The sequence below is a fragment of the Rhinolophus sinicus genome, chromosome 15 (genome assembly GCF_057876585.1).
Source record: "Rhinolophus sinicus isolate RSI-liver-muscle chromosome 15, RSI-T2T, whole genome shotgun sequence".
In the NCBI taxonomy this organism is placed as follows: domain Eukaryota; kingdom Metazoa; phylum Chordata; class Mammalia; order Chiroptera; family Rhinolophidae; genus Rhinolophus; species Rhinolophus sinicus.
Window position 1 is genome coordinate 13605388 of NC_142515.1, and position 18691 is coordinate 13624078.

Below are 18691 nucleotides of genomic sequence, written 5' to 3' on the forward strand. Positions count from 1 at the left end.
ATCAATCTTTAATCTCTTACCCTACTTTATTTTTCTCATTTGCTTTTTATTTTCACCTGAAATTATATTACTTATTTATTCATTCACTTATTTTCTAGTTCCTGTCCTAGAATGGAAGCTCCATGAGGGCAGGGACTTTGTATTGTTGTCTCTGTATCCCCAGAACGCAGAATAGTACCTGGCATGAGGAAGACAACCTATATCGATTGAGAAAACAATGCACTAAAAATTAATAAAGGGATTTCTATGTGAAGGCATGGCACCCAGACCAGAATCATTTGACTGAATACCTACAACAACTAGGGGCCCATAGATGTCACTTCCATTTTTAGGGTTGAAAGCATTGAGGACCTGTGCCCGCCTCTCTTCTAGGAAGGCATGTTCCAGCATCCAGAGAAATGTGGTTGGAGGGTGGCAACCAGTCACAGACCCCCACCCTCTGGCCTCAGGAGTGGGCCTGTGACTCAGATTCATCAGAATGCATTCTGGGGTTATTGAATTTGAAACTGGGGAAATGAATTGTTTCTCTCCAAGATGGAGCTAGAAAGATGTGAGCCGGACACTGCTTGCGGCCATAGTTCCAGCTTCCTGAGAGAGCCAGGCTGAGAGCCGAGCTGTGTGGGGGACAGAATCACAATGGCTTTCAAGTCCCTGGCTCCTCCTGCTCACCCTGAGGGACCCTGGACCCTCCCGGTGAAGTTAGATGAGTCTGTGAATTTCCACTTCTTCCCTAATAAATTCAAGTCGCGTTTGTGGCACTTACAACCAAGTGTTCAGACTAGATGAAAGATAGTGCAAACTCTCAGACTTCCAGACTCAGAGCCCCCTGTGCTCCAGCAGCAATATAACAAGGGAAGGGCACACAGATCCTGGGAGGACCAGGGTGGGTTTTCCAGCTCCGGTCCCCTCCCGTGGCTGTGAAGTCTCTCAGCGGCACCATGGTCCCCAGGCTGACCCAGAGGGCCCGAGTCACTTACCTGGGAAAGCGGACTCCCACGGCAAACACAGTGATGCCTCTTTCCTGCAGCTGCTTGGCCGGCAGTGCCACATGCCCCTGGGACCTCCCATCAGTGACGATGATGAGAACCTGGGGCACCGAGGCATTTCTGCCCCCAGGAAACCCCATGTGCAGAAGGTATTTCAGAACAAGGCCTGTCTCGGTGCGCCCTCCTCTGAGCTCACCCGGAAGGAAAAAACAAAGCAAGAATGAGTGATCCAGACAGCGGAAGTTGGAAAACAGCCTAAAACAGTGGACTCGGCCACTTTCTCCTGGTAGAGGCTCAAAGTGACAACGCCACCCTGAGAGATGCACTTTCACACCATCTAAACCACAACAGTGAAGAACAGAAATGGACTTTCTCTGTGAACTTTAGATGCAGCCCTAACAGCTCTGTTCATGTAATAATGTCATTCTTTGTATTTGTGTGCTTCTACTTTCTCTTCCTCTGTGATGGCTCTGGGCTGACAATTCTCATAGTTTGTCTAACATCCACCTCCCACCTCCCCATTCCTCTGTCATTTCCTTCTTGTTATGGCTCAACATATCCTTAGGGTAGGAAAGGCAGGTAACGAAGCTTAGTAAGAATCCATGAGAGTGAAGGATAGGTCTTTGGTGCAAGGGTCCATTGAGGGGCTTTCCAGTGATCAGGCTTTTCTGGCTCACCTCCAAGTGCAGGGTTGAGTGCTGCAAGGTTCAACTGTTTGACTGCTTCTAGATCGGTGGGTCCCCTCTCATCAAGATGCTAAGATTCTCTAACTTTACGGCCCTGTCACAGGGAATGTTGACTGAGCTTGGAATCCCGATACAGCATCTCTACTAAATCTCACAACAGGGGGATCGTGCATGTGTCCTCAGAGGGGGGACTGTTGGTTTTCAGTGTCAGCTGGGCAGAAAATAAAGAATGTTAGACCAAACCTTTCAGTGGATGACACATCTAAACCTGACTGACAATGTGGAGGTTGATGGAATCAGCATGGCTATTAACTTTATGCAGAGAAAACCGTTAGATCATTCTGAAATGATGACAATTCACAGACTACAGATTGGTGGGGGGCACATTTAGACTCATTGTACTGAATATAAATTAAGACAATGACTGCCTTTATTGCAACCCTCAGCCCTCTCAGAGAAGACTATGGCTATTCATCTAACGGCAAAATATCCAACTGACAACAGGCATTATGTGTGTGTGTGTGTGTGTGCGCGCACGAGTGCGCGCATGTATATATGCACGTATGAAAGTGTTTTGTTTTTTTTTAACTAGACAATTAAAGTGTTGATTTCTCATGCAAGTGTCATGTGGGTCTTCCTGCCTAGGCATCTGTCCTGTTTGACTCTCCTCCAAGCAGCAGCCACTCTACATCCAGGCTCCTTTCATTTGTGGTTCTGCCATCCTCTCAGCCCTCAAAGTCCTCTCCATTCAGCAGAGATGTGAGGAAAGAGCAACACAGTGTGTGCCTGGGAAGGATTTATGGACCAGGTCTAGAAGATTCTTCACTTTTATTGCTTTCTCTCATCAGTGAGCTCTTAAAGGGCAATTCTCTCTGTGGAGCTCCATTAAGTTAATAAATGTCAACAAGGGTGGACAAGTCCTAGAATTAAGACTCTTAGTCTACTATACATCAGCACCAGGGTCCATTAAAAAGCCACTGACTAATTCTAACCCACTAGTATGTATTGTGGACCCACCAGACGGAAGACAGTGAAAGGGAGATCGGGAAGCATATGATCTCACCCCTGAAAGAACTCGGTTTAGTTGAAGAAATAGGACCTACAAGCAAATAACAAGTATCAATGATAGGACAAAAAATAAGAGTTCTGAGGAGGGGTTCATTGTGGAGAGGGACTATCAGGGAGCAGATTTCAGAGGGGAAAGAGAATAGGGTCTCAGTGAATCACCAGATGAGGAAAAGAGAAAGCCGTGCCAATCAGGGGGAGGGGTGTAAGCAGACATTGGTGAGTAGAGTGTGGATTGCACAGTGGGCTAATTAGAGAGGAACAGAGTGCGTGTGCCACCCTCCATGAACCCCAACACCGCTAACTCCCCTCACACTGTGCTGGACCACACATTAGATACCAAGGCCGCCAAGAGGGTTCTGACACCCAAGAAGACTACTACCTTCACTGAAGTGCTTGTGTCTGCACAGTCTTCCTCCAGGCTCCTCTTTCTCAAGGATAATATTCGTACTGAGCTTCCGTTTTGTGCCAAACACTTCACCTACCTGTTACTGAGTGTAACCCTTACAACTATGATAAAAAGTGCTAATATTACCCCCATTTAATAGACGAGGAAACCCTGCTCAGAGAATCGTAATAACAACTAATATTTCCTGAGCACTTACCATGTGCCAGGTACCACTGGGCTGAGTGTGAGCAAGTGTGTGTGTGAGTGTATGTATAAAAGTGTTTAGCTCATGTAATTCTCACAGCTCTCTGAGACAGAGCAGTTCAGGGAAGGGCCTTATCTAAGGTCACACAGCTCATGAGTGGTGGAGGCAGGACTTGGACCTTCCACTTCCAGGGCCCAAGGTCTTAAGTGTAATGTTATACAATCAGACAATAATCACCTGCCTCTCACCCAGCTAGTGGAGGTCAGAACTGGAATTTAAACCCAGTCAAGATGATTGCAAAGCCAATGGTCTTTCCTCACCAGAGGTCAGCAAATTACAGTGTGCAGGCCAAACCCAGCCTTCTGCCAGTTTTGTAGTTTTATTGAGAAACAGCCATGCCCTTTCATTTATGTACGGTCTATGCAGAGACCATGTGGCCTGCAAAGCTTCCAATTTTTACTCTGTGGCTTTTTCCCTGAAAAAGTGTGCTGACACCTGCTCTATACGGTTCTACCTAAATGCTCACAAAACTCTCTTCTCACCAACAGCCCAGCACTCCGGTGACCATGGAGCTCCCTGGGCCTTCATGTCCATGGCAGTGCATCCTACGAGCCTCCTGGCTGTGGTTAGAGAGAAATTAAATTTCAAGGACATGAGAGCCCAGGTCCCCAACCCCACTCAGCACACAAATACCTGGCCACCCACTGTGTCCACCTCCTCACGGGCCTTTCCCATTGGACCACTGCTGGCTTCTGACCAAAGTCAGGTGAGACTCCTAATGGCTTGAACTCTGGGAAATCAAGAAGCCCTGCTGCCTCTGCTTTCCTTACTCTATGGAGCATTTCTGTCTCCGAGTCTCTTCTGAGCTCAGGGTCTGGCTCCAGACAGAGGGATCTAAGGCCCATGTTTCACCAAGATTTTTCTAATTCCTCTCACGGGACTAAACGAAGTTGAAAGTGAAGGTTCACAGACAGACTGCTGTCTTGGGAGAGCTATGATAGCAAAGCATAGGCTTTCCTTCTTTTTTGGAGGGGGGCCTAGAAGCTAAATGTTTTGCCATCACTGTAGTCAAGTTGATTAAGAACAAAAGCTCCGGAGTCAGTGCGGCTCGAATATTAGTCCTGTGAGATACTAGCCAGGTAAACTTGGAAAAGGTACTTAACCTGAGACTCAGTTTCCTTCCCTGTTAAAGTAGGGAGAGGAAGTGTATTGTTTGAGGATTAAATGCCTTGCCCAGTGCCTCCGCGTTCCTAATGAGCTCCATCACTGGTAATTATGAACTACGCAGCCTAGTCCAAGAACTTTGTCTTTTCAGTCAGTCTCAACTTTCGGTGAGTATAACTATCCCTCAGGAGACTTACTAATGTACATTCTCAGATCCGAGCCTCAGAGAGTCCATACTGGTAGGCGTGTGACCCAGCCTGAGACCCGACATTTGAACCGGCCTCCCCGCCTTCAGGGATTCTAATCTGTGGAGCAGACTTTGAAAAATACTTCATAACAAAACTCACTGTGGGTATAGGAATGTTGGTTACAGCTTTTTCTTTTCTCCTCCTTATTTTTTTAAGCAATAGACAAAAATCCTGGAATCAACCCAAATGTGTCCTTCTAGAGGAATGATTTGATACGTTTGTGATAGTTCGATTCATTGGATTATTAGAGAATCATTAGAAGGGATCAACACGAAAAATGATGCAGCTTTATGAAAAATACACACCAAATAACGTTAAATTTAAAGAGCAAAAAAATGCTTTGTAAGTATAACTATTCTAAAAGCTATGTTTAAATGTTACTGAGGCTTGAGAGTGCCAGAGAAGGTTCTAAGAGGCTTTGTGCTAAGGGAAAGTGGTGAGTGCCGTTTCTGTAGAGCTATCTAAATATAGTAAAACTCTGATAAAGCGGTAGCTGGGGTCCCCAAAATTTCAATCACAGAAAACTCAGAGTTGCATGACTGTGAGATCAGTGAAGTGACTGAGTAAGATCGCACAGCCCGCTGGCCAGGAGTTCTGGACATTTGCAGCCAATTGCTGGCCATTTTTTATCTGATTTTTTTGTTATCACGGGATTCAATACTGGAATTTTTTTAAACTTCTTATTGCAAAATAGCAATAAGGTGATTGTCAGAATGCTTTCTTAGCCACCTCAAAATACGTTTAGGGAACTGCCTGGGTCTACAAAGGCACACGTTCTGGATTTTAGGCGAAGCTGTTCTAGTTGGTCCAGCATTTAAAACTTCACTGTAGAAAAAGGGTACAGGGCCTTGGGAGGTTGTCACTCTCATTCGGCCAACATTCCTCTGTTCTGATTAATAATCGTGTCTTAATGGTTAGTGTCCTCAGTGACCCTGCATCTGGGGCCAAAAAGTTAATCACTGCCCCTTTGCTTTGTTTGTTGTTTTACAGTCATGCTAGGATACACAGTGCTAACCATACATGTCCCCTGAAGAGGAGCCGCCTTTGTTCAGAACCATAAAGAGGCTTCATTCTTAACGTGTCTCTGGATTTCATATGTCACGAATAATACTCTCCAGCCCTTAGCGATGACTTTGAACACAGCTGAGAAGAGGCTTCACCAACTATTTAGAAGGTGGTGGGGGAGGGTGGGAGAGGTGGGAAAGGACAGCTGGGTGGGGCCTACGGGACGAGCAGGTGGCTCTGTGCTCCTGGCCAAGTCACCTGCTCCTTCTCAACCTGAGTATCCTCCTCCATAAAATAATTCTGAAAATATACTCAGAATCCCTGAATCGTACACATCACATGTGTGAACTTTAAGGTATTTACATGATACCTCAATGAAGCCGTTGAACGAAAGTTAGTGTGTATCACCCAGGCCTAGGGCAGGTGGGGGCCGTGGGGAGAGACCTTTTAAAAGTGCAGGTGCCCAGAGCGTGAGGCAGTAGGTCAGGGAGGGAGCCCCAACACCTGCTTTTAATGTACTCGCTTGACAATTCTTCTCCAGGTGGCTCTGCGATCTCCCTGTGACAAGTGCTGCTCTGTGTGAGAGGGCCCAAGACATGGGAGCAAGGCTGCGACTGTTCTCTACAGACAACCATTCTCAGGGGTCTCAAGGACAGAGGGCTCTGAGGGAACAAGGAAAGGCCAGTGCTGTTTTAAAACCATATATCCGTGGGCTTTTTCTCTTTGTACCTGACTTGCCCCTCATTCTGTTCAGGGCACCCATGGTCAGAGGAAAGGGCTGGGACAAATAGTCTGAGAGGAAGTCACTAGGGGCCCCTGGCGCCTGGAGGACCCTCAGAGTTCCTGCTGTGCCCAGTGTGGGGATTCGGGCTTATTGAGAGCATTGGTGGACTTCAGAGGCCAGCAACTAGAAAAGGGACCTCAGTGCTCAGGACCTTTGCAACTGGAGGTGACAGCTCAAAATTGCTGGGACCACTGACTTCAGAGGACACTAGTGCAAGAGGAAGCAGAGATCAGAGTGGCAAGTTACAGACATTCTTCTGTGAGGGCCTGTGCAGAATATTACGTGTGTCTGTGTGTTGTGTATATATATGTATGGGTGTATAACACATTCATACACAGAGATGCATGTTTACAGGTATCTATGATACACACATAAAAATATTTACACAACAAGTATATGTATATACACATGTGCATATACACACATCAGCTGACTTATAAGTAAACTTCGGACCCCACTACATACATACATTTATAGGGTGTGTGTGTGTGTGTGTGTGTGTGTGTGTGCACACAAACGACTACTCATCATTTTTAAAGCACTCTCAATAACAGAGGAGCACTTACTCTTTTTAGACAACAAAAAGAAGGTTTCAAGAAGTGTGGCAAACTACCCAAGCTGCAGTGGTCACCAGGGACAGAACTGGGAGAAAGACCCAGGATTCTTCCCACCACGTCCTGCTCTTAACTTCAGTCCCGACTTTCACTAGCCCTTTCTCCCAGGTAACTGACAACTACACATAATACCAGTAAACACTTAAAAAAAAAACAAAAAAAAACAACAACTTGCATTTAAGTTCCCACCTGGGACATCATGTAATGACAAGCGGCAGCCTTGGGAAGGGAATTCTCATTACCCACTGAGCACAGCTGGGGTCTCGATGCCCACAGCCCTCTCTGGGAAGCCAAGAGCAGGGCCAAACCCTTCAAGGGCAATTTTAAGAGCAGCTAGCTACATCCTCCCCGTGGCAGTATCTGAGCATACATACTTGAAAACCATCCTCTTGAGTTTTGCCTTCACTTCCTGTTGGGTTGACAATGAGTCCAAGGGGAATTCCAGCCGAGGAGCAGAACTGAACTGCAATGCTCCCACCCTGACCTGCAGTAAAAGACAGAGGGCCCAGGGGTTGAGAGCAGGGTCAGGACACAAACATCACTAAGAGGAAAGATGGGATGAGAAAGGTTAACGACCCCTCCTCCTGCCCACTCAACAAATTCTAGTGCCGGAGCTATCTCTGGTCTCTTTAAAAAAAGGTTCCAAAAACCAGGAGAAGAATCTGGAAGGAAATTGTCAAATCTGCCTGTGTTCTGCACTGACAACCCCCAATTCAGTCTTCTCGACCCCCATCTGGCAGCGCGCTCAGCTGAGCTGTGAGCGTCTTTATGGCAGGATGTCCCAAACGTCTGCCAGGTGCAGGCACTGTCTTACACAATCGCACACGTGATGTCACTGAATCCACAGAGACACTATTCACACCGGCTTTACTGTTGGAGAAACGAACATGCAGGAAGGCTACAGGACTAGTGAGAAAGGGAGTCAGGCATTGGACTCTGTGCCCACGGCCGCCATAAAGCTCAGCTATATCACTTGCCTTCTCAGCAGCTCCCTCAGGCCTTCAGCAAAATGCTCACTGACCCAACTAGGGGTGGAACAGAAGCTAACCATGGCCATCATCACTGGTGGCTTGTCACTAACCACAGCCACCACACACCCATCCTTGGTGGTTGGGGGAAGAGGGGGACAGCCCTTCCAGGCCAGCTCCTGCCATGTTAGGAAAGGGCCAGCTCTCAGAACAGTGAGAGTGGGGGACAACGTAGTCTGACCCTAACACAAGAGAAGCAATACTGGAGCTGAAATTCCTCGCAGTGGAGGGAGTGAGAGGCCCTGGTGATTCCAAACAGATTTTGCATCCTAACTGAGGAAGTGATATGAGAAAACCCAATGCCTTGCAAGACTGGAGAAGGGAAACTGAGTAAAGTCATTCTCTGAACCTTTAAGACACCAGTATGTCTCGTGCAGAGAAGGCTATAAACAAGGTTTCCTCTTGAGGGTCCAAGCCCTGACTCTAATCACTGACTCTCCAAAACCCCTGGAGAAGCTACATTCTCATAACTAAGCCTAATTCTGGCCAAGATTGCAAATAAGCCAAGTGATTCACACTTAAGCAATGGATTTTTTTTGCTACTTGAATTCCTTCACTGCTGATGCCCTAACAGGCCTGGTGCCTGGAAGAAGATCAAAGCACTCGCCACGCCAGGCCAGCTGCATCTGTTCCCAATGAGCACAACCCATCAGACTTTCCTCCCACAGGAAGTTCTAAGGACGAGTCGCTGGGCATCTTAAAAGCAGGAAGAAATTTAAGTCTTCAGTGGGCACGTGGGGGAGATGGACACTGGGAAGCAGAGCAGTAGAGAAACTCTGGAAAAAAGTTTCTGAGAAGAGACACTTTTGAAACATCCCTTGAACTTAACCTGTGATAAAGGGGGCATCTCAAACCAGTGGGGAAAGGATGATCCAGAGAGTAAGTGATATTGGGACAACTGGATAGCCACCTGCAAAAGAATGAAAGATAAATTGCAAAAGGATTCAAGGTTTAAATGTGAAAACTGTAACCATAAAAGTTCCAGAAGAAAACTTGGGAGAGTTCCTTTAAGACTTCAAAGTGGGAAAGACTTTACTATGACTAAAAATACAGAAGCCATAAAGCGTTGATAAATCTGACTACGTGAAGAAAATTTCTGGAGGACAACACATACCATGATTCAACCAAAAAACGAACACAAAATGGAAACGTTATTTGCAAGTCATGTCTGAGACAAAGGGTTAGTTTCCCCAATATATAAAGGCTGTTTAGGAATTGGTATGTAAAGGACAAAGAATCCGACAGAAAAACAGGCAAAGGATATGAACAGAGATCACAGAACAGGAAATACAAATGGCTTTTTAATATACTAACAGATGCTTGACTGCACCATACTGAGATGTAGCAAAAAGCCAGACATAATGTTTGCAGGGGGACAGCAGCATTCTCAAACATTACTGCTAAGAACACCAATGTCACAGCATCCATGGAAAGCAATTTGTCTATCGTTATTAAAAATCACAAATGCATAAGGCTATTGGGAACATATCCTACAGATATACTTCCACATGTGTGAAATGACATTTGCAAGCTCACAGTACATTTGTAACAGCAAATGTCCGTTAATTGAGGGATGGTTAATTAAACCTTGGTAAATCCTTACACTGGAACACTAATCAGCTATAAAACATAATATATACCTATATTAATACTTATATTACCTAGATATGGAAAGACTTCCAAGACAATGTACAGGGGAAAAGGCAGGGAATAGAACAGTGTGTATCACTTGCTACCCTTTGCATAAAAATGGCGGAAATAAGAATGTACTGTATTCATATTGCTTGCATTTGCATGAAGCGATTCTGTAAAGATGCTCAAGAAAATGGGTGGGGCACTGGGCCAATAAATGGAAAGTGAGTGCATAGGAGGGACACTCTTCACTGAATGTCTTTTTATTGAACCATGTGAATGAATTACCTACTTTAATAAAATCTCCCTCGAGACCAACAGCTGGGTACAGTTAGTTGAATGAAACAGGAAGACTACAACTTCAAAACAAAACAAGATGGAAACAGCTTGAGCCAGTAGTTAAGACATTTCATTTAATTGGTGGCTTGGGAACAAAGGAGTTGCCTTTTATCTTCAGTTTACTGTATACTCAGAGGCAATCCTGCCCAGATTTCTCACCCCTCTGTAATCACTCTGCTGCAATCATTATAGTACAGCCAGGAAATGAACTCAGTTTTTGAGCCTCTCAGCGTTTAAGTGTTGAGGAAGACTTCAAACACTTTAAATCCACCTCAACAACAGACCCTTCATAAAAAGCCTTAATTTATAGCTCCTTGAAAATTCCTTCTTGCACACCAAAGCTACAGAAAGTAAGAATGAGATGTACCTCTAATCCCTGGTACCTGGAGGTAAGAAGAAGGGAGACACAAAAACGTACCAGCAAAAACAGAAACCTGAAGCCCCATATCAGATGGCACCGTCTGAAACAGCCCTGATGCAAACACCCCATTCGGTGGCACTCCGGCCAGGGTGACGGAGCTCCCTGGAGGTCAAGATGCTGGCTGGCTCACTGCAGCAGACACCCAGCTCCTTTGCTCAACAAGTCTTGCTTGTGAGGAAGCTTTTCTCGGGCTGAGCACCTGCGAACCTCCTGAAACACCCAGCTTCTGTCCTCTTCAGAAGATGGAGCCACTCTATAGGCTTACACCTGAAAATGATGATCAGGTTCCCTCATATACGGAAATTGCCAGGCCTCTCACTGCTCTGCCTGCCTGTTGTGGGCACTGTCAGGTTTGCCAACACGGAACCTAAAAACACCACATTCTAGATGTGGTCCGGCAACACTGACCTTAAATTCCCTGAACTCTGGGAATCACGACAGCTGTTCCCGACAGCACCAGCTATGAGGTTTTGTGTCACGGTTTTCCTAGCCTCCCTCTGAGGATGCTGAATTCCACTAGTATGCACCACGTCCACCGACATCCAACGCTGCCATGTGGTCCACTTGCTATGTGATAGCAGGATGTGAATTATGAGGGTCATCACCTCATCCTAGCCCAGTAGGTAGGGACAAATGAACTAATGGAACACGTTCTGAGCTGAGAGTCAAGAACCCCAGTTCTTTCACACTTAGCTCTCTTCTAAGATTGCTATATGACCCTAGGCAGCCATTTAACCTTTCTGAGCCTGTTTCCTCATCTGTAAACATCCTCTAATAATCCACATAGCTCTTCTCTCCCAACTTGCCACCCGCTGGGATCTCCCAGCCACCCATTTTAGGACGTACTACATCAATGCCAAGGCCGACAGTCTTGGATCGTTATGGTTCTTCAGAACTCCATGAATAACTAGTGAAATTTTACAGGGAATCATTTCCTTTTAAAAGCAGAGCGCTGTGTGGAAGAGGGTGGAGATTCAGCAGTCCTTGGCCCTGGCCCTTTTAGGGTCTGTGATGGGCTGACTTCACATTTGGAGCTTCAGGGCTGCACATGCCTAGATGGAATGAGGTTGGCTATGGTGTCCTCAGATAACTGTGCAAGACTGTGCTCATTCTCCCCAAATGGCATGTCATTCTGGAGAAAACCCGGCCCTCATAAAAGGCAACGTTTGCTCCTAAATCCTAGTGGTTTTCTTAGGATTAGCCCAGGAATGTCATCTTGGAAAACCATCTGTGGGAGTATATTTAGAATAAATTTCTGGGTGAAAGGGTTCAAGCCTTTGTAACTTTGACGCATACTGTCAGTCCCCCATGGAGAGGTTGCATACTCCCGCCAGCAGTGCATGAGAATGCTAGTTTCCTGTAGACTTGACAATGGAGCATGTCACCAAACTGGATTTTTGTTTAATCCAGTAAGTGAAAAATGGTATATCAGTCGGCGATTTGCTATTAAATTGAGTGAGGTAGTTGGGCATCTTTCCATATGTCTAAGGGCCATTCATGTTTCTTTTTCTGGGAACTGTCTGTATTGTCCATCTTTCTAATGAGTTATTCCCCCAAATGCCCCTTTTAGCAACAAGAGCACAGCTAGCACACTCTGCTGATATTTAAAACCTACCATCTGGAGCCAGGAAGAACAAGACATGAACATACTGGCTGGATGCACTCAGGCAGGAGTATTTCCTTTCAAGTGAACAGAGGGTAGGAGTTGTGCTTCCTATGGAGATTCTAGTCTTGGGTGGTAGTGATACACTTTTCCTTTCCCACTGTCGTACAAACACAACCTCTTCCTAGGGGGAAACCAAATCCCTGTGTTCACCACCATCCCATCTGCCAGATCATCTCTTCCCTCTGACTACTGTGATTGGTTAAGGGATTGTCATGTGACCGACACCTGCTCAAGTGGCACCTCCCACCCCCCACCAGAATTCTGCCAGATCTGCAAAGAAAGAAGTCCACTGTCTTTTTACTGCGGTCACCAGCTTTGCTATGTGCAGACAACCTGCCTGGGAAGGACGCCAACTGAGGAAAGCAAAACTGAAAGAGGGAGAAAAAGAGGGATTGAGCCAGTGGATCCCACCGTGCCTGGAACCAGGATTCACCCTCTTGGTCTTCCCAGTTCTGCGCAAGCCAGTAAATGCCCTCTCCTGCTTGAACATTGGATTTCTGTCCCTTGCCACCAAAGACACCTTAATAGACAGTAAGACTGTACTCACCCTCTTGGGGTTGATGTCCAGCGCGTCACAGACCCTGATGGCGAAGTGCTTAGCCCTTTCAAAGCTTCCTTTCCCAATGCTGTGAGAGCCGTCGATCAGAAAGAGGACATCCACTGCCGCCGAGCACCACATCACTAGGAGAGATGGAGTCAGATGGGTGACCACCAGCTTCCCTGCAGTCTGGTCCCAAGAGGGGCTCACACCCAGAGCAGAGGGGAGGCACAAACGACCCTGTGGTAGGTCAGGGGTGGCTCCTCTCAGCACAATGGAGAAGGGCTGGCCAGAGCCATCCCCTGCAGCAGGAAACACACCTCCACACGGGTACCATGCTCACAAAGAGGCCCTCACATGAAAGTCTTCCTAATAATGGAAGTGTCTAATTCAACAACACTCACTGAGCCGCATGAGAAGAGGGGCTGCTGGGCCAGGGCGGGACGCTGGAGAGCCCTGGTCCCAGCCCTCGGGGGCCACCATCCAATCCAGGACACAGCCAGACACCGTGGTACATGAGGTCAAATTACCTCAACGAATAACAGCCAGCACTGACTGAATCTTGCACGTATGCAGCGGCTGCTTTAAACACTTTAAATGCCCTAATTCATTCCCACAACCACCTTTAGATAGGTGACTTTTTAAAAAACTTTTTAAGTTTTATCGAGATATCATTTATACACCACCTAATTCACCCACTTAAAATATATAAGTCAATGCTTTTTAGTATGTTCACAAATTCCATCATCACCTGAGTCAATTTTAGAGCATTTCCAACACTTTATAAAGAAACCCTGCACCCTTTTGCTATCAGCTCCATAGCCCCCCACCACCACCCCTATGTACATTTACAATTTTTATCCCCACTAGAGAGATGAGGAAAGCAGGGCACAGGGTAATTCAGTGACAATCCTAAGTACGGGGACGTGGTGGGGCCAAGCATCAGTTCCAGGCTGTGTGGCACCACAGTCGTCATCTCACCATGAAGAGGTGAGATGGTGGAAGTCAGAGAAGCACCAGTGGGAAGGAGCCAATGAGGGGGAATTCACCAGAGAGGCACAAAGGGGATATGAGGCGGCTCTGGGAACGGGCTGGTGTGGCCTGAGCATGTGGAGGGGACGCCGAGTAGGGTGGAGGAGGAAGGAATATGGTGGCAGGCGAGGCTGCTTGGGTAGACAGTGGATCTTGAGGTGTGGGCCAAGAACTTTGGCCACGGGGAATTACCTAGGGTGTTTCACCCAGCAGAAGGATTAGGTCAGGCCCCCATTTTGGGGAAATGACTCTGGCCACAGCGTGAGAGGAAGACGAGACTGCGGTGGAAACTGTCTGGAGTAACATGATTTCCCTTGGGTCCGACACGCAGAGACTGAAATGAGTGTTTGGAGGGTTGAATAAAAACATGGGCTTACTTTTGCTGGCAGCTGAAATCTTCTCAATGGTCTCCTTGCTTACGTGGACTTCCTGAAGTGGGAGGGATGGGGGCGCTAGGAGAGAAGACACCAGAAGCAGCCATTACAAGGCAGAGAGGGGAGGCGTCTTAGTCTCCAGAAGGAACAGGTAATAAGAGATGGGGGAGTTTAATGATACTGCCCGTCAAAAATTACTAGGAGGCTAGCTAGCATAAAGGAACCCTCCCAATTACCCCACTTTTATCAGGTACTTCTGTAATTAAATTTGAAGAGTAAAATTAAAAATGTACACAGAGGGGCTACAGAGAGCCTATGATTCTGAAGAGTTTTGCCCCTGGTTAGGTATAATAACTGGGTCCTCTGCTGTGGTGCCACACCTTGCCATAAAAATGAACCTTGTGAAAAGACAATTCAGACAGAATTCATAGAAAAGCATGAGGGAAAACGTTTAAGCAGGTGATAAAAATGTTTTAACTCAAACAGTGAGATACCATTTTAAGTGTGAAATTTCTACATTTCACTGTAATTGGGAAAGCTTAATTCAGGAAAATAATTTCCAGTGGTGGCCGTGTAAATTGGTACAACCCTTTTGATGAAATGAATAAAGGGTCATAAAAATGTTTACACCCTTTGACCCTGTAGTATCAGATCTGGGAATTGATCCGAAGGAAAAACAATTTTAGGGAAGGGAAATGTGCCCCTTCAACATTATTTGTGATAGAGGAATGCTGGAGATAACAAATGTCGAAAGACAGGACTGTGAGTAAATGCTGATATATTCGTTCAATGCAATTAACATGAAAAAGTTTTGGGGGTAGGAAGTTCGTGGATATATTTTTTATTCTTTTACACGATACCTAGTAAAACTGTCATAATGGCATATGAGCAGTCACTAACAATTTACAAAATTAACTTGGAGGGCAATGAGGGTGCCACTTGGAGAGAGAATCTGAAAAGCCAACTGCACACGGTCAACATTTAAGGCAGAAGTATACACACGTGTGCTTTATACATGTCGATATCTGGTGGGTAAGCATAGAGGAAACCAAGCTAGGCTGGGCCAAAAAATGGGCAGAAAAAGGAACGTGAGCATGGGGGGATGTTGCTGGGGAAAGAGGCTAAAGAGAGGAAGCCGGGGCTACGGGACAATCACACAAGGCAGGGAAGGGAAGTTGCTTTCAAGGGGATTTGCAACTGCCAGGAGAGTGATCGTGAGGGAGACACTAACAGATGTCAGGTTGGGGGGAAGGATGCCTCTTACTTATGGCGCCCCCTAGTTATCAGCCAACCACCCTCTGGCTGGTCCCAGATCCGTCTCTACGGCTCCTTTCACTACTTCCCCGTGCAAACTAGTTTCTAGTTCTGCCCCCACCGTATCTTTAAGCAGATAGTTTCTGCTCATCTGCTATGCCCTCCCATCAGTCTCTACTCAGAGAAGATGGTTCTAGGCCAGTATGCTGACCTACAATTCACTCCGCAGTCAAAAAGCTGTCAGGCAAATATTTCCATGAGGTCTGAGACAGTCTGCAATTGTCACTGCTGTTCTGCCACCAGAGGCAGAAACAAGACAAACTACAAAAACAGACAATAAAAAAAATCATCCACTTCCATAAAAAATGGCAGATGTTGGCACAGAGGTAGGGGCACCACTCCCCAACCCCAACCCCCACCCCCAAAAATAAAAAATAAAAAAGGCACTGAAATAATTCAGCAAATTGCTCTTCTGAAATAGAGGCTTTCAGCTTCACTGCATTCAGACATCAACAAGATCTTGCCAACTCGTGGGGTCCCACTGCACCCCATACTGGGGAGGTTGGTGTTCCCATGAGCCCTGCTCCCCCAGAAGCTCCCTGTGGGCAGGACATTTCTACCCATCCTTCACAGGGCCTCGCCCAGCTCTCTGCACACAGCAGGCAGGCACTAAGGATTCCTAACCAAGCCCATGAATTACTGGCAAAGGGCCCAGGAGCTGAGGACTCCCTAAGGCCCTATAGGAAAATACTGCTCCTTTTTAAATGTCTTACCAGCAAAGTCTCCAGCTGGAGACCGGCCAGCTGTCTCCCCAGATGGGACAGGGGCTCCGTGACCAGAGATCACTCCTGAAAAGTGTCACTCAAATAACGTGTCTCTGTGCCATGTGCTCAGCAGGTGCCAGGCTTAAGGTGAGCCCTCCTTGTGCCTGGATGCCATTTCCACTGCTCCCCTGTGAAATACCCTCAGGATTCTGTAGAGGATCCCCCTGGAAGAGGGAGCTGACGAATGTGTGACTGTTGCTTCCTCTTCTAACCAAGTCAGCCCAGCCTCTGAAGATGACCTCTCTGGGCTCCAGAACTTGAATCTCTTAGTGGGGATGGGTGGTGCTAAAGAGAATCACTCATCTAGTGAAACCCTTTCATGTTACAGATAGGACAGCCAAGGTTTGGAGAGAAAATTCCTGTACATTCTTGCCTCCCCCAGAGGAGCCCAGAGTGGTGGGGCCAGCCTGGGTGTCAGGAGACTTGAGATTTCATTTCAGCTCTACTATCAATACCTATGTGACCCCGGGCAAGTTACACACCCTCTCTGGGCCTCCCCTGCCTCATCAGTACAACTCAGGGTTGGTCAGATAAAGTGCCCTGTAAAATGGACAGGGCTACAGAAGGTGAAGTTCCATGACGAGCTGGAGCACAAGCTTTACTGTACCTGGACCTCCAGGGACCGCATTCAGGCCCTGTCCCCAAACACCTCTCATCGGTCCCCAATGCTGACCACGAAGCTACTGTGTCACACTGTCCACCTGCATGGTTTAGAGGTGGGGATAGGAGAGCTGAGCAACCACTCTTCTTCAAGCCTCTCTTATCTCCCCCAGGCTCCAGGGAACAGGTAGGTGGTGACAGCAGCCAACTCGGCAGAGAGAGTACACCTACTCACTGAAACACAGACCAGGGAGGAGCTGCAGGAGAGACTCTCAGATGGCCAGAGGCTCCTGAGCTAGACCCGGACAGCTGGCCACCCTGTCCACTTGTTCGTACTTGTAGGACGACAATCACGAAACACACCTATGCCTTTCTACCATCTCACATTTCATACAGGCTAGAACCTGGGAGTGATGAAACAGGAAGTAAAAAGAAAACTGATTTGCTCCATTATTCATTCATTAATCTACTCCTTGAGCACTAACTATATGCCAAGCCCAGTGCTAGGCATCCAGATTACACAGTAGTGAATAAAGAACATGTAGTCTCTTCCTCATGGAGCTTAGATCTGGTAAAGAAGATGGAAAAGATGGACACTAATTTTAAAAAATTCACACAGAAATAAACTCATCTTTGTGTTAAGCGCTACACAGCAGAGGGACCAGGACTATAAGAGGTTTTACTAGGGGGCTCTGACATGATCTGGGGGTTCAGGAGGAGGTGTGCTGGGTCCTGAAGGATGAGTAGGAGTTTACCAGGGTCACAGTGTTGGGATAAGGTGGTGATCCCGGCAGAGGGGCCACCATAATTGAGAATTCCCAGGGTGGGAGGTAGCAAGGGTGCTGGGCAAGACTAGAAGTATGGACTGCAGCACAAAGGGTAAAGGGAGGGGGCACCAGTGAACGAAATGTGGCTCTGAGGTCAGATCAGGCAGGGCCTCTGAAGAGCAATGGGACATTCTTTAAAAGTTTCAGGCAGGGGGTGGAAGTGGAGAGGGGTCCAGACATGATCAGATTTGCATTTCGCAATGGCTGCTGGGTGAAGAATCGGCTGGAGGAGAACCAGGTAGACCCATCTGGAGGCTATTGGAGTGGTCTAAGCATGAGGTGATGGGGCTTAGACTAGGCAGGTGGCCGTGGATTTGAAGAGACAAAAATGCACTCGAGAGACCTTTAGAAGTGAAAACTGACAGGATGTGAGGCAAACCAACCCCTCAACACCTACCTCCACCACAAAAACTTACCTCCAGCAAACAGGAAAATGCAGATGGCTTCCAGCCACAGGACAGAGGGCATGTTGATGTGACTATAGGGCCAGGACAAGAAAAAAAACCAAACAGCAATGAGCTCTGTGAGCCCAGGTCACACCCTCAAACAAGATGTCGATTCCTCAACCTTTTCCAGGGCACAAATATGACCCTAGAGGCCCGTCCTCACCATAATAACTACAGTAACATGGAGAAGTCCCAATTCTCAAAAGACATTGGAGACCTACTGCAATGACTTGGGTTACAAAGCACAGTCTAACATTTTCCGCAGACATCTGCCCCCCCACCCCAAACCCTCAGCTCCCTCACAGACTTGGGCAAGGAGCTCTAGGTCCAGAATTGAGGGTCTTAGCTCGTTCTGGGCCCAGACTAGCTACGTGACCTTGAGGAAATCCCCTCCCTCTCAGCGTCTCCATTTCTTCATGAGCAGTTAGATTCTAACAGGTTGAAGATTTGATTTCAATATCTTCTTTTTATGAAACCTAGCAAGGTCACCAAGCCTGTACTTTCTAAATTATTTGTAAACAGCAACATGGCTGAGAAAGAAATAAAAGTTGTGGTTTTTTTTAAA

At 46.8% G+C, this 18691-nt stretch overlaps 1 protein-coding gene across 3 annotated transcripts in view; it reads right to left on the reverse strand.

Moving 5' to 3' along the window:
* VWA2 (von Willebrand factor A domain containing 2) overlaps positions 1-18691 on the reverse strand; it is a 46128-nt gene that overhangs the window by 17920 nt on the left and 9517 nt on the right. For all 3 annotated transcript variants that reach the window (XM_088791852.1, XM_019725204.3, XM_019725203.3), the window contains 5 exons: positions 18097-18158; positions 14179-14253; positions 12779-12912; positions 7520-7629; positions 978-1172 (listed from right to left, as the gene is read on the reverse strand). In XM_088791852.1, coding sequence (XP_088647978.1) covers positions 978-1172; positions 7520-7629; positions 12779-12912; positions 14179-14253; positions 18097-18158 — 576 coding nt within the window. The remainder of the gene's footprint in view (positions 1-977; positions 1173-7519; positions 7630-12778; positions 12913-14178; positions 14254-18096; positions 18159-18691) is intronic.